This window comes from Camelina sativa, chromosome 11 (assembly GCF_000633955.1).
Source record: "Camelina sativa cultivar DH55 chromosome 11, Cs, whole genome shotgun sequence".
NCBI lineage: Eukaryota > Viridiplantae > Streptophyta > Magnoliopsida > Brassicales > Brassicaceae > Camelina > Camelina sativa.
Genome location: NC_025695.1, coordinates 49,411,059 through 49,425,033, shown reverse-complemented (window position 1 = coordinate 49,425,033; position 13,975 = coordinate 49,411,059). Strand labels below are relative to the sequence as shown.

Sequence of the window (13,975 nt, the reverse complement as noted above, 5' to 3'; positions counted from 1 at the left end):
TAGGTCGGAACGTTGACTTGATTCTTGCCTCGGACGTGGTGTACCACGACCATCTCTTCGAGCCTCTCCTCGAAACGCTGCGTTTGATGCAGCTAGAGGGGAAGAAGCTAATATTCCTGATGGCTCATCTAAGGAGATGGAAGAAAGAATCTGTCTTCTTCAAGAAAGCTCGGAAGCTCTTCCATGTCGAAGTTATACACTCTGATGTTCCTCAACAAGGTTCTAGAATCGGTGTTGTGGTTTACCGTTTTGCCACGAAACAGCCAAATCAAAATGGTCGGCTTGTTTCGAGTTAACATGAAGCAGCAGTTGCATTATCTGGATCCGTTAATTTCCTTAATAAAAATTTCCCAAAATATGTTTGTCAATTTATTCAAGTGGTTAATTAAATTACGTATGAGTGAGTGTTCATGGAAAAGGAAAGTATTTAAGGCTCTTCGGAGTCTACGTATAGTCCAAAAGAAAAATATCAAGTAAGCAGCCTCTGAAGAAGGGAAACTTTCGTACCCATAGATTTTTTATTCTGACATTAATGTTTGCTTCTTTTGGAGTTTGTTGTCAAAATTAAATATTTTGTTGACCGTTTATTGTATATCAATTTACAGAGCTACTCCAACTAGACTAGTAGTTTAGTTTGTGATGTAGTGTATGTCAATTAAGGATACTCAAAACACAGAAAGTTTATAATCTTTGTGTGATTGATGTTCGTTTTTGTAAATATTGACATAAGCATTAGACAATTGCGAAAAAGCTAACGTACGTTACGTATATCGGTATATGTTAACTTATGTTTGATGGTGTGAAAGTTTGAAGTGGACGAGACGATCTGTGAGGTGAGTATGAAACGACCATCGACCAACCAATGTTTAGTCTTCGTAACTTTATAGATAATTAGGCAACATCCATCAGATGATTTTTTTTCTTCCAACACGTGAGATCATAAGGAATAAGATAGAAGCAAAAGAGAAGAAAGAAAAATGAGTGACGACTTGTAAAGTTTATATTGGCAAAGTCTACTCTTCTTACTTTGATTGTTTCTTTGTTATTGTTGTCTAGTGCTATTAATGGATGAAGTCCAAGATATTGCATCCATGCTTAAAAAGATCTAGAATACACATTATGATTTTTGAGGAAAAAAAAATACTAAAGCCCAAAAGAATGTTTTGGAATTAGTATATACTTTGCTTTGATATTCTTTCATAAATTAAAAGGCAAATAATTGAAACTAATTATACTGAGAAAACATTCTAATAGACGTGCTAATAAACATACTTACATCTTAGGTAAACCAAAAAGCCTTAATCCTATAGGTAAGGTCATCTCCATTAAAGTATCTTAACATAAATTTCTTAGAGTAGAGAGAGAAAAATTATTAATATAAAATTGTTTGAGTTTCTTAAATATGATTTAAAGTTTTTTAGATAAGAGGTTTTAGAAACTTTGGAGAGAATTATTACATTATCTAAGAAACTCATCAAATTAAATAATAATAATAGGATAATTTTCATTGTAAGAATCCATTGATAGAGAAGCCCTAACAAGGAAGGTTTGTACTGTGTAGTATGAGATGAATAGATGAACATGGTAGGCATTAAAAAGACATGAAAGGAAATGTTTGAAACAATCAATTAAAAAAAGAGGGGTCTACAAACAGATATACTAATTAATAAACACGAGCAACCGTAATGTTTGCTTCCACATTCAAAATTTCAAAAGGTGGGATTTATTTGTTGTGTTGGTTTTGAGACTGTGGATGAACAAATCAATGCATTGAAAGTTGCACATACTACTTTTTCTTTTCTCTTCTTGCTTCTCACTTTACATCTGTAAAATATTGCAATAAATTTCATATATACAACAACAACTTATAGTATGTAGGAAAAAAAAAAAAAAACAATTAATGTCTTCACTTGCATTCCACATGGGCTCTCTAAACGTCAATTTTCCCAAATTTTCAGAATTAGGTGAGACATTATTAATAATAACCAAAAAAACAATCTAAATAATATTATGTCTTCCACTTAATTTCTTTAAACAAAAGCAGCTCCTCGTCCTTCCATGCCTAATTTTTATGATTTCTCAATCTTTTTTTTTTTAAATTTATAAAGGTCAATCACATGCGAATATAATTGAAATTAAATAGTGCATTTCACATAAGCAAAGAAATTGTAAAAAGGAAACCGAAGAAAGAAAGCAAAAACGAGAAGGGATTTACCAAAAAAAAAAACGAGAGGGGGTGTTTAAAAGAAAAACGAGATTAAGAATTACTAAAATGATTAACAAATGAGTGGGGATTTTGCTACTCCCAACGCGTAAATTATCTGAAAATGTGTCGTCTCTAGAGTAGTAGTAGTAGTTGAGATTCTTGCTGTTCTCCAACTAAAGATTATAATTTTATATAAAAAAATTAAAAGAGAAAGACAATAAAAATAAAAAGATGGATCAAAAACGAGATCCCCTTTTTCGAAATCCGAATAATGTTTTTATTTTTATTTTTTAAAGTGTCTCTTTCTCATGATTTAGGATTCCAACCCTCTCCTTTACCCCCTCTTGTTCTCTCCATATTCCTTCTTTAGAAAGAGATTGGCTCTTTGGTTTCTTCTGTCTCAGTAAGTGATCAGAGCTTTCTTTTCCTCACCGCTGCCTCCTCCATTAATGGCGTCTGAGAAATCTAGCTCCAAGGGTCAAGCATGGTGAATAGCTTAGCTAATACTGATTCTATTAATAAATTATTACTAGTATTGTTAATATGCCTAAAAGAGAAATTTCTTGTTTCCCCTGTGATGATGCAGGTTTTGTACGACCGGGTTACCTAGCGACATTGAAATCGAAGTTGATGACATGACATTCCATCTCCATAAGGTTCTTGTTGTTCATTAAAACGCCTCTCAGAGATTTGTCTTCTTCTTTGCTTTTTTCTCAGCTCACAGTTTTTTTTTGTTTTTGTTGCTTTCCACAGTTTCCTCTCATGTCAAAGAGCAGAAAACTTCACAGGTTGATTACAGAGCAAGAGACTAGATCTTCTTCCATGGCCCTAACTGTCACCGACCCTAAAGTAGAACAAGAAGATACTGACATGAAAGGTAAAGGCCACGAGATCGAGGATGAAGAAGTAGGAGACGAAGACGAGCAAGAGATGGAGGAAGATAATGGTTATCCCCACATAAAACTCGAGGACTTTCCCGGGAGTTCAGAGAGCTTCGAGATGGTGGCAAAGTTCTGCTACGGCGTCAAGATGGACCTCTCTGCTTCCACTGTTGTACCACTTCGTTGCGCCGCCCAACACCTCGAAATGACGGAAGAGTATTCACCTGATAACCTGATTTCCAAAACCGAGAGGTTTCTCTCTCATTCCGTCTACAAGAGCTTGCGAGAATCCATTCAAGCTCTCAAAGCGTGCGAGTCAGTCTCATCTTTAGCCGGATCGCTTGGTATAACTGAACAGTGCATAGCGTCCATCATCTCCAGAGCTTCCTCAGCTGATCCCTCACTGTTCGGATGGCCCGTAAACGACGGCGGCACCGATCTACAACTTATCCCGGGCAACGCGGCGAAAACTCGAAAGAAACAGAGTAGAGATTCGAGTATGGAGCTGTGGTTTGAAGATCTGGCGCAACTGAGCCTTCCGATCTTCAGAACTATAATCCTATCAATGAGATCAGGAGATCTGAGCTCAGACATCGTAGAGAGCTGTTTGATTTGTTACGCTAAGAAGCACATTCCCGGAATCTTACGTTCTAACCGGAAACCGCCGCCATCGTCATCATCAACAACAGCAGTTTCAGAGAATGAACAGAGAGAGTTACTAGAGACGATAACCTCTAATCTTCCATTAGGTAAAAGCTCAATCTCTTCAACAACTAGATTCCTCTTCGGCTTACTACGAACATCCATCATCCTCAACGCCTCCGAGACTTGCCGTCATCTCCTTGAGAGAAAAATCGGATCGCAGCTAGAGCGAGCCACGCTCGACGATTTGCTCGTCCCGAGTTACTCTTACCTCAACGAGACTTTATACGACGTCGATTTGGTAGAGAGAATCTTAGGCCACTTTCTCGACACCTTGGAGCAATCGAACACCGCCGCCATAGTCGAAGCTGATGGAAGATCCCCGTCGCTGATCCCCGTCGGGAAATTAATGGATGGATTTCTCGCGGAGATCGCATCGGATGCGAATCTGAAATCGGATAAATTCTATAATCTAGCCATCTCACTCCCAGATCAAGCTCGTCTCTACGATGACGGTCTTTACAGAGCTGTCGACGTCTATCTCAAGGTGATCCATCTGAGAATTGTTGGATCTGATTTTTATATTTGTTTTTGAAAGTATTAATTTATGTGTCTGGAATAATCTCATATACAAATAGGCGCATCCATGGGTATCGGAAGCAGAGAGGGAGAAGATATGCGGCGTGATGGATTGTCAAAAACTGACTCTCGAAGCATGCACACACGCCGCGCAAAACGAGCGGCTTCCGCTGAGAGCCGTCGTACAAGTCCTCTTTTTCGAGCAGTTACAGCTCCGCCACGCGATCGCCGGGACGTTACTAGCGGCTCAATCGCCGTCACCGTCAACGGAGCCGAGACCGTCAGGAGTAAGGATAACAACGGAAACAGTAACGGAAGGGGATGAAAGGAGAGGAGGAGAAGGACAGGTGGTGGACGAAGGGAAATGGAAGAAGACGGTGAGAGAGAATCAGGTGCTACGCTTGGATATGGATACGATGAGGACGCGTGTTCACCGGTTAGAGAGAGAGTGTTCCAACATGAAGAAAGTGATTGCTAAGATTGATAAAGAAGGAGGTTCATCACCGGCGACGGCGACTACTGATCGTCCGAGAAGTTGGTCGATTACGAAAAAATTGGGATGTAAATTCAAGACACAGGTCTGCGATTCACACGAGGCAACGATGGTCAATCATAGATCACGACGTTCTTGAATTGAGTTTTCGAATTGGTTATATAATTTTTTNTTTTTTTTTTTTTTTTTTTTTTGTAGTTAAGAGAATCAGAAAGCATATTATTGTGATTCTTGGATTTTTAGTTTGTTTTTTAATTAAATCCTTCGTGAGGTTTTTTGCTATGCCAATATGCCATGCTCTCTCTACACAACCGTTTTGACTTGAGTTTCGCCGTAACCTTTTGATAACGGAAATAAATTCGAAAAAGTAATTTGGCAAGGCCCAAAGGCCGCTCCTATATTTTCCTGTACACGCCAAAGCATACAAGTTGGACCATCTCCACTCCTATCTAGTATTTTTTAAAATTAAAAAAAAATAATCATAAACTAAAATAAAACTAAAATTAATAGAAAAATATCATTTTTCCTCTACTTTCTTCAAAATGTCTAAAATATATATTAAAAATTTATTTAGAATATATTATTTACATAATATGATCAATTAATGGTAGTATTATCCAAATTCGACAAACTTTTGTTGAGTGAAAATGTTGATAAAGTCAGTAAGAATTAATGATGTACATGATCATGCATCTTCTCTTAGTTTTGTGCTTAAGTTCTGAAATATCATAGTTTTGTACAAAACTATCTCAAATTGATTAATGTCATTTTTATAAGATAATGCATATAAATTCTTTAATATGCATCACTCAAACATGTTTTTACAAAACTATTGTTGTATTGGGCATATCATTTGTCCAAATCAAGATTACAAAGTTGATAATATCAAAACATTATTATTACAAGAGAAATTGTTAGAAATACCCTTTCGTTGGTATCTCTTTTCAAGAATACCTTTTCTTTATTTTCATTTTTACTAATTTTAATAATTTTTTTAAGGTTTAGATTTTTTTATTTTACATTTAGGATATATTTTTGTATTTATAAATTTAAATTTAAATTTTGTAGATTAAAGAGAATATTATTGAAAATAAAAAAAATGTATTTTGGCAAATGCTCGTAATTACCAACTCAAAACAAGAAGCACACGATACATAATATACATATACAAGTTTATTAGGGTTCTTCAAAATTTACATATACATATCCATCAAAGAATTTAATGAAAGTATCTTAAAACATATTATATTCTTAATTTTGAAAAAAAGTAAAATTAAGAACTTCTTAAAAAATTTTACTATTTCATGGGTCCATTGAAGTCTGTTAAATTTAAGGTTCTTAAAAATACATACTTTTTATTATTGTAAATTATTATGGTATATTGTTTAAATTTATAAGACTTGTTGGTGGTATGCCCATAATCTAAAACAGCTTATCCCATCAAATCTGCTTGTTTTGTGTCTCCATTTTCGGATTCAAAATCCAAAGCTCGTCTACAAAGCTTTTTGGCACGAGTTGAAGTTTGTCTCAGTGATGAAGAAACAATAGATGACGAGTCCGATGAAATCCATTCATTAAAATCATGGGGACAATCGAGGCATTTGTCTGAGAGGAATCCCTTCTTTTTTTTTACTCCAATTGATCGTTTTCTTGTTATTATTTGTTTTCACCTAATTAAATTGAAGAAGGGAAGGCATGATGAGGATTGTTTATTGTCATCTGATTCCTATTGATGAATCTATACCTCCTACTCATTCTGAGTGCCTTCTCTCTCTCTCTCTCTCTCTCTCTCTCTCTCTCTCTCTCTCTCTCTCTCTCTTCTTTTTATTGTTCAAGTTGAGATATTCGTGTGTTCAGTAGTATTTCCGATTCTACTTTGAAGACGACGCTAAAGAAGAATTCATATACTCTTAAGTTAACCAGTCGGGATCAAATCGGAACTTATAACCAGTACTTCTCATAATGACCAATATGACAATGTAACAATGATTAAGAAACAAACACACGAATATTATGCATCAGCAGGACTAGAATTATTCTCGTAGTGACCAATATGACAAATGTAACATTGATGTAGAAACACACACGATTATATGCATCAACAGCACTAAAACTTGTGAACCACTGGAGATATTTAGAACTAAGTCTTGTTTATGGTATCAGAACTTGGTTCTTTATAGTAAACCAATGTGGAAAGCAGACTCTGAGTCTGTGACCAACGTCGATTAGGATGACACTCTGCAATCCTGAAGCTGGAACAACAACATCTTCTACAATATGAGACTACCTTACATATGATGAAGTGATTCTCATAATTCTGATTCAGGCTCTAATCGAAGGATCCTTTAATGTTAAGCCTATGACTCTCTATGAGGACCAAAAGTAAACTTTAATATGTTGAAGATCAACTGGACTGGACTGTGGACACACAAAAAAAGTAAAAAACTAATGGGCTGAGCCATTTACATCACATGTACCCCCTCATTTGCATCTAGTTTGAAAGCCGTAAAACTTGTTTGACAAAAATTAACTTACTCGACTAAATGTGCATCAATGGCCCATTAGCTCAGTTGGTTAGAGCGTCGTGCTAATAACGCGAAGGTCGCAGGTTCAAAACCTGCATGGGCCATCATTTTTTATATAACACAACCATTTTGCTTTATTACACGTCAGCATCCCTGACTGAGACAGTATCCATATCTCCACTTCAGATTCCGACACGTGGCAGCAAATAAAACCAGACACTCCGATTCCCACGAAACAAACCAATCAAAATCCTCGCCTTATCCCAATCTTATCTCAGCCTTTTGATTATTACTCTTTAGTCTTTTACTTTGCTCTCTCAGCTTTGGATCACACACACACACACACAAAAAAAACTCGAAACCATCTGAGACACTTTTGTGGCCATGGCTGCCTCTCTCCAATCCGCCGCCACATTCCTCCAGTCGGCGAAGATCTCCACCACTCCTTCTCGCGGCAGTGCTCACCTCCGGTCGACTCAGACCGTCGGCAAGTCTTTCGGGCTAGAAACTTCTTCTGCTCGCCTCACTTGCTCCTTCCAATCTGACTTCAAGGACTTCGCCGGAAAATGCTCCGACGCTGTCAAAATCGCCGGATTCGCTCTTGCCACCTCTGCTCTCGTTGTCTCGGTAACTCTCTTTAATCACCTACAGTTTTCGTCTTCGATAAAGATCATTATTATGAAGTATAGATTAATCTAATCAAGAAACAGAGCGGAATTGAGTAACAGAGAAGAAGAATTTTTTTCTTTTGTATGTGATTAGCATAATTCTGATTTGCATTACTATTGTATCGAAGTCATCTTACATGCGATGCGATACAAATACATTGGTTTGTATTAAACTGAAACATAGCAGAAGCACCTAAACTAATAACGGATTAGGATTAGCGAAATATTCCAGTTCTTGTAATCTTCACTTTTGTCGGATCAGTTCAATTAAAAGTTGTTTGTTTCTCCTGTGATGAAAGGGAGCAAGTGCAGAGGGAGCTCCGAAGAGACTGACCTACGATGAGATCCAGAGCAAGACATACATGGAAGTCAAAGGAACTGGAACGGCTAACCAGTGCCCAACTATTGACGGTGGCTCTGAGACATTCTCAATCAAGCCCGGAAAGTACGCTGGCAAGAAGTTCTGCTTCGAGCCTACTTCATTCACTGTCAAGGCAGAGAGTGTAAGCAAGAACGCTCCTCCTGAGTTCCAGAACACCAAGCTCATGACCCGTCTCACCTACACCCTTGACGAGATCGAAGGACCCTTCGAGGTTTGATTTTGCGTCTTCGCTTATAATGCAAGAAACTGTTTGTGATTAGGGTTACGGTTTGTGATTTGATTTATTTGTTTTGAGCAGGTTGCTTCAGACGGAAGCGTCAACTTCAAGGAAGAAGATGGAATCGACTACGCCGCAGTCACTGTTCAGCTTCCAGGAGGCGAGCGTGTGCCATTCCTCTTCACAGTAAAACAGCTTGACGCCTCAGGCAAACCAGACAACTTCACCGGAAAATTCTTGGTTCCATCGTACCGTGGCTCTTCTTTCTTGGACCCAAAGGGTCGTGGTGGATCCACAGGATATGACAACGCAGTGGCATTGCCAGCTGGAGGCAGGGGAGACGAGGAGGAGCTTGTAAAGGAGAACGTGAAGAACACGGCAGCTTCTGTGGGAGAGATCACTTTGAAAGTGACTAAGAGCAAGCCGGAGACAGGAGAGGTGATCGGAGTCTTCGAGAGTCTACAGCCGTCGGATACTGACTTGGGTGCTAAGGTACCAAAGGATGTGAAGATCCAAGGAGTGTGGTATGGTCAACTTGAGTGATCGTCATGTTATTATATTTCTGTTGATTGTGTTTGATGGATAATGACAACATCTTTTGATGCTTTCTTCCTTTATCTCTTTCATAAAAAAATGCACATGCCTAAGATCTTGAATTTTCTGTATATCCATGTCCGTCCTCGTCAAAACACTACCAATTGTAACCTTATGTATGGTCTATGATGAGAAAAGCATAAATTGTTCGTTGCAAACAAATCTACTTAAGGGATATGAACTTAAACCAAACCGATTTTGTTGTACATATAGATTGGTACATATAATCTGTAACAAAATTTAGTCCAGTTCGAACCAAGTCAAAATGTAACTCGTTACTCATACAGAGTTTTATAAATTAAACCGAAAACTAAACAAAAATTTCGTGGGAAACATAAAAATGAACGTAAATAGGAAAGCATGCCTCTAATTGTTGGTTGAAAAGGACCAAAACTGTTTTAATTCGTAATCTCAAATGGTATTAAACTAATACTCCAAATAGACCGTATCTGTACGTACGTTGATACCATCTACACTCCACATTGTATAATTTTTGGGCCTTAAAACATGTTATCACTTATCATCCGTCCTTAACACATGATGGGCTTTCTTGGTGATAGTCAAATTCAAAATTTGCAATTGGTTTATATATAGAAGAACTCCATTTGATAATTAACAAAAGATGTATGGCACTTCTGTGATATATTTAAATTAGTTATATGCATCGAGTGGCGAATATAAGCAAGTGGAAACGATGTTTTGATTTCTTGAGAATAATTTAGTCTAATCATCTAGCTCATTACGCTGTATTTATTGTGCATGGGGTGTGATTATATTAAACAAAACACAGTGTTTAACTTATAAATTTAATAGATTGGTCTGTGTTTTGTCTTACATCTCGAAACATGAAAGAACACAGACAATTACGTTGGCGTGGGACACAGCACATAACAACTGCAGATCACAGACAGATTCTCTCTTAAGTATCAAATGATTAATTAAACCAATGGTTTTTATAGTATAGATGATTAGTTAGATTCTTTTATCTTCCTGGGGACATAATTCTATTTTATACTTATGTTAGAGAGAGATCAATTTCATCGCAGTGTATAGTACAAATTACATTCAGTCGGCCATAATTTTATAGATCTTGTAACAGTAGATTGTACAAGCGTGTGTTAGTGCCACCTAATCACATGTTCGTAATCCAAAATATCACTACCGGAGTATATATATTGTTTTGAAGCAAAATTAAACCCCATTTAATTAAAAGATAACCGATCAGTTTCATTAAAAAGAATATCAAGACAGTGACAAAGAACTTCAAATGAATCACCAAAAAAATATAACTTCAAAATTCAAATAGCAACAAACATATGCCTCGTGATATAAATGGGTCAATCGTAAGCAAAATTGTATTATTGCCTAGTTTCACCTCATGGAATAACTATTGTTGGCCTTATGCGCATTTGTCATTACCGTGGCAAATTAATATCCACAAAGACCTACTGACGAACCATTATTTAATTATCAAATCAAATAGTTATAGCAACTTGGGACAAGTTTTAGACGTATGTAAAGCTATGTAATATCGGACAAAAGTATAAATAGTTAAAAATTGACATCCATAAATTAGACATAGGTGGAGACGTGGGTGATTTTGAATCCTACAAAAACCTAAGGAAGCAAACAAAAGAAAAAGAAAGTGGAAAGATATTTCTCTGTCACTGTGAGTGTGTAAATTAATTGGTTTGAGGCTATTCTATATTCAGAAAGTATAAAGGTGGCAGGGAAATTAGATATTTAATTGTCGACCAAAAAATAAAATAGATATTTTACTTATATAAGTATACTTAAGAAACTTTAATAATAGAGCAAATGATATATTTTAAAAGTGTGATAAGTCCACTTTAACACAAAAAGAAAGACGATACTCTTCAACTAAATCGATCTGAATGTGAATGAGATCATTAAAGTAAGCAAATATAATATCGTAAACACAAATACAAACTTAAATTCTATACAACTTTTTTGCATACCGTCCAAATTCAACATAAAATATACAGGATTATGGACTCAATAATGTTGGAGGGTTTTCATAAATGCCACATTCATGCAAAATCAAGAAGAAGAAAAAGGTAATAATAAAAAAATGAAGGTAGGTGACTCTTGTAAAAAAAAAGAATCTAATCACACATGCATGGCCAGAGTCAGAGCAGTCCCTATTGTCTTCACGTGAGATCTAACCCACCGGTGACGCTAAACCTCCGGCCAACTCAATCTTGTCTGCTTGCCGGTCCTGCCTCTGTCTGCCACGTGGTCCCTTCCTCCTTCACCACCTATGCTCCTTCCTCTCTCATTCTCCGCCACGTTCTCTCTCCTCATTTCCCGTTATACCCCCCTTCACGCTATGGGTCCGTTTTGACAATACAATAATCCAGCGTGAGCTGTTATGTTTAGTTGTTATCACTACACGACACATCCAACGTGGACTTAGATTCTCGATGTTGTCTTCTTCTTCTTTCGTATAATATATAAACTCGTCACAAGGTAGTCTCTTTCATATTCACAATCACAACACACAAACATCATCTCAAGATCTCATTCTTACTAATAAACATAAACTCAAGAGTACAAAGTATCCAAAGAGTTATAAACGTTTTCATAGACTAAGAGAAAAAATGGGAGCGTGCGTTTCACATGAGTCTTCAAGGAGCGATTCAGCGAAGCTTATATTGCTGGACGGTACTTTACAAGAGTTCTCAACTACTGTCAAAGTTTGGCAGATTCTGCAGAAGAACCCTACGTGTTTCGTCTGTAACTCAGACGAAATGGATTTCGACGACGCCGTTTCAGCTGTAGCCGGCAACGAGAAGCTCCGATCAGGGCAGCTTTACTTCGTTTTACCTCTGACGTGGCTCAATCATCCGTTAAAAGCGGAGGAAATGGCGGCCTTGGCTGTTAAAGCTAGTTCAGCTTTAACCAAAAGCGGCGGAGTCGGTTGGGTTTCCGGCGACGGTGATGTATCGGTTTCGGAAAAGACTTACCAAAAGAAAAACATCGCCGGAGTGAAGACGAACGGTGGTGGTGGAAGAGGTTGTGGCAAAGGGAAGAGGCGATTTACGGCTAACTTGACCACCATCGCCGAGTAGCTGCAGCTAGGGTCAAATTTTTAGTTATTTTGAGAAAAAAAAAAATTCGACCAAGACGTATAAACTGTAATTAGGCATGTTTGACTTTTTTTTTATTGGAGAAAAACAATTTATCCAATTAAATAGATCCTTTTTTATTGCTTAAAAATTGAGAAATGGGCACGATCGAGGATAAATAGATTCCATTGATGTGATTCCTATCTTAATAAAAATGCAATTTCGTATGTATAAATATGAATCCTTTCATGCGTAATGGTTCATCTTCTCATCAATGTTTATGAATCTCTCTAAGAAACTGAATAACAGATTGAACGAACTGTTTTCTTTCTAAGAAACAAGATAAGGATTAGTTAATGATAAAGATATGCTTTGAATATGATGATGTAGTTGTCGTGGTCCATTCTTACTTCTCTTCTGCATGTTTATCACATATTTTTGCATCCGGGACTACACAAACACTACAATGTGACAACAAAAACGACCGATTAAAAAACTATAAAGACAACTACATTTCAAATTATTTGTTGCCACCACTAAAAGTGAAAATTTATTTTTATTTTTCTTAAATTTTGTCTTGGGGGTTTGCATTTGCACCACATAAAAAAAAAACCCCAATAATACAAACGAAACAGTCATGGAAATATCAAAGCCATGATTGGAGGATATATTCTTTGATTACATGTTGAAGAACAACAGTAATTTAAATTTGTTTAGTTTGGCAAAAAAAAGAAAAAATTGAGGCAAAGAGGACTGGACCCATATTGGCCCTATAAGCATTAATGGGCCTAAAAGCAACAACAACACAAAGAAATTAAATAAAGTTGGGTATCTGTCTGTCACATGCAACACAGACAACTTGAGTCGATCAATCAAACCATCCACATGCCATGATCCTCTCTCTTCCTATTATTATCCTGTCTCCTTCCACTAATCCCATATATTTTCTCCATTATACATCTCTAATTATCTCCTTCTTAACATATACTACTAGTTTTTTTAATTACATTTCTTTGTATGACATTCGTGACTATATAATAAACTGAATACTGATCTTTTTCAGGTTGCGAATAAACCAAGAATGGCTTTAACCCATCACATCATCCTATTCCTCGTGGCACTTCTTGCCATCTCCGTCACAGCCGTCTCCCCAGCGGGTATACTGAAACCAAAACAAACCGTTCCTCCTACTACTCCTCCACCTCCGGCAATCTCAGCGGCGGCTAAAGACTTCACCGATGCGCACAACAAGGCCAGAGCCGCGGTTGGTGTTCCGCCTCTAGTTTGGAGCCCGACGCTGGAAGCCGCGGCGAGTAGGCTGGCTCGTTACCAGAGGAACCAGAAGAAGTGCGAGTTCGCGAGTCTTAACCCTGGGAAATACGGGGCGAACCAGCTCTGGGCAAAGGGTTTGGCCGTGACACCGTCTCTTGCGGTGGAGACTTGGGTGAAGGAGAAACCTTTCTACAACTACAAGTCAGACGCGTGCGCTGCAAACCACACGTGCGGGGTCTATAAACAGGTCGTGTGGAGAAACTCTAAAGAGCTCGGCTGTGCTCAAGCCACGTGTACTAAAGAGTCAACGGTTTTGACCATTTGTTTTTACAACCCTCCGGGGAATATAATTGGCCAAAACCTTATTAAGCAAAATTTGATTTATCATATCATAACATAAGCTTGGAATAATAAAAATAGTTAAATT

The 13,975-nt window shown here is 37.4% G+C and overlaps 4 protein-coding genes and 1 non-coding gene across 5 annotated transcripts; all 5 read left to right on the top strand.

The window, feature by feature from the left end:
- Positions 2,308–5,083, top strand: LOC104727382 (BTB/POZ domain-containing protein At5g66560-like). The gene is made up of 4 exons (XM_010446474.2): positions 2,308–2,693; positions 2,793–2,862; positions 2,960–4,276; positions 4,368–5,083. Exons 1-4 carry the CDS (start codon positions 2,656–2,658, stop codon positions 4,938–4,940), a joined length of 1,998 nt encoding a protein of 665 aa, XP_010444776.1. The 5' UTR covers positions 2,308–2,655; the 3' UTR covers positions 4,941–5,083.
- TRNAI-AAU lies at positions 7,357–7,430 on the top strand. The gene has a single exon. It is a non-coding gene; the product is annotated as a tRNA-Ile (tRNA).
- Positions 7,633–9,258, top strand: LOC104727381 (oxygen-evolving enhancer protein 1-1, chloroplastic). Its single transcript, XM_010446473.1, has 3 exons — positions 7,633–7,953; positions 8,294–8,587; positions 8,675–9,258. The coding sequence occupies exons 1-3, from the start codon at positions 7,711–7,713 to the stop codon at positions 9,134–9,136; spliced, it is 999 nt and encodes a 332-aa protein (XP_010444775.1). The 5' UTR covers positions 7,633–7,710; the 3' UTR covers positions 9,137–9,258.
- LOC104727380 lies at positions 11,675–12,503 on the top strand. Its single transcript, XM_010446472.2, has one exon. The coding sequence runs from the start codon at positions 11,809–11,811 to the stop codon at positions 12,277–12,279; it is 471 nt and encodes a 156-aa protein (XP_010444774.1). The 5' UTR covers positions 11,675–11,808; the 3' UTR covers positions 12,280–12,503.
- Positions 13,093–13,975, top strand: LOC104727379 (STS14 protein-like). The gene has a single exon (XM_010446470.2). It carries the CDS (start codon positions 13,358–13,360, stop codon positions 13,946–13,948), a length of 591 nt encoding a protein of 196 aa, XP_010444772.1. The 5' UTR covers positions 13,093–13,357; the 3' UTR covers positions 13,949–13,975.

What these genes read in the sequence shown, in the direction of transcription:
- LOC104727379 (XM_010446470.2), top strand. Translation starts at nt 13,358, where the DNA reads ATGGCTTTAACCCATCACATCATCCTATTCCTCGTGGCACTTCTTGCC.
- LOC104727380 (XM_010446472.2), top strand. Translation starts at nt 11,809, where the DNA reads ATGGGAGCGTGCGTTTCACATGAGTCTTCAAGGAGCGATTCAGCGAAG.
- LOC104727381 (XM_010446473.1), top strand. Translation starts at nt 7,711, where the DNA reads ATGGCTGCCTCTCTCCAATCCGCCGCCACATTCCTCCAGTCGGCGAAG. An exon ending in CCTCTGCTCTCGTTGTCTCG is followed by an intron (nt 7,954 to 8,293) that starts GTAACTCTCTTT and finishes CTGTGATGAAAG; the next exon opens with GGAGCAAGTGCAGAGGGAGC. An exon ending in AGATCGAAGGACCCTTCGAG is followed by an intron (nt 8,588 to 8,674) that starts GTTTGATTTTGC and finishes TGTTTTGAGCAG; the next exon opens with GTTGCTTCAGACGGAAGCGT.
- LOC104727382 (XM_010446474.2), top strand. Translation starts at nt 2,656, where the DNA reads ATGGCGTCTGAGAAATCTAGCTCCAAGGGTCAAGCATG. An exon ending in TGACATTCCATCTCCATAAG is followed by an intron (nt 2,863 to 2,959) that starts GTTCTTGTTGTT and finishes TGCTTTCCACAG; the next exon opens with TTTCCTCTCATGTCAAAGAG. An exon ending in CTGTCGACGTCTATCTCAAG is followed by an intron (nt 4,277 to 4,367) that starts GTGATCCATCTG and finishes ATATACAAATAG; the next exon opens with GCGCATCCATGGGTATCGGA.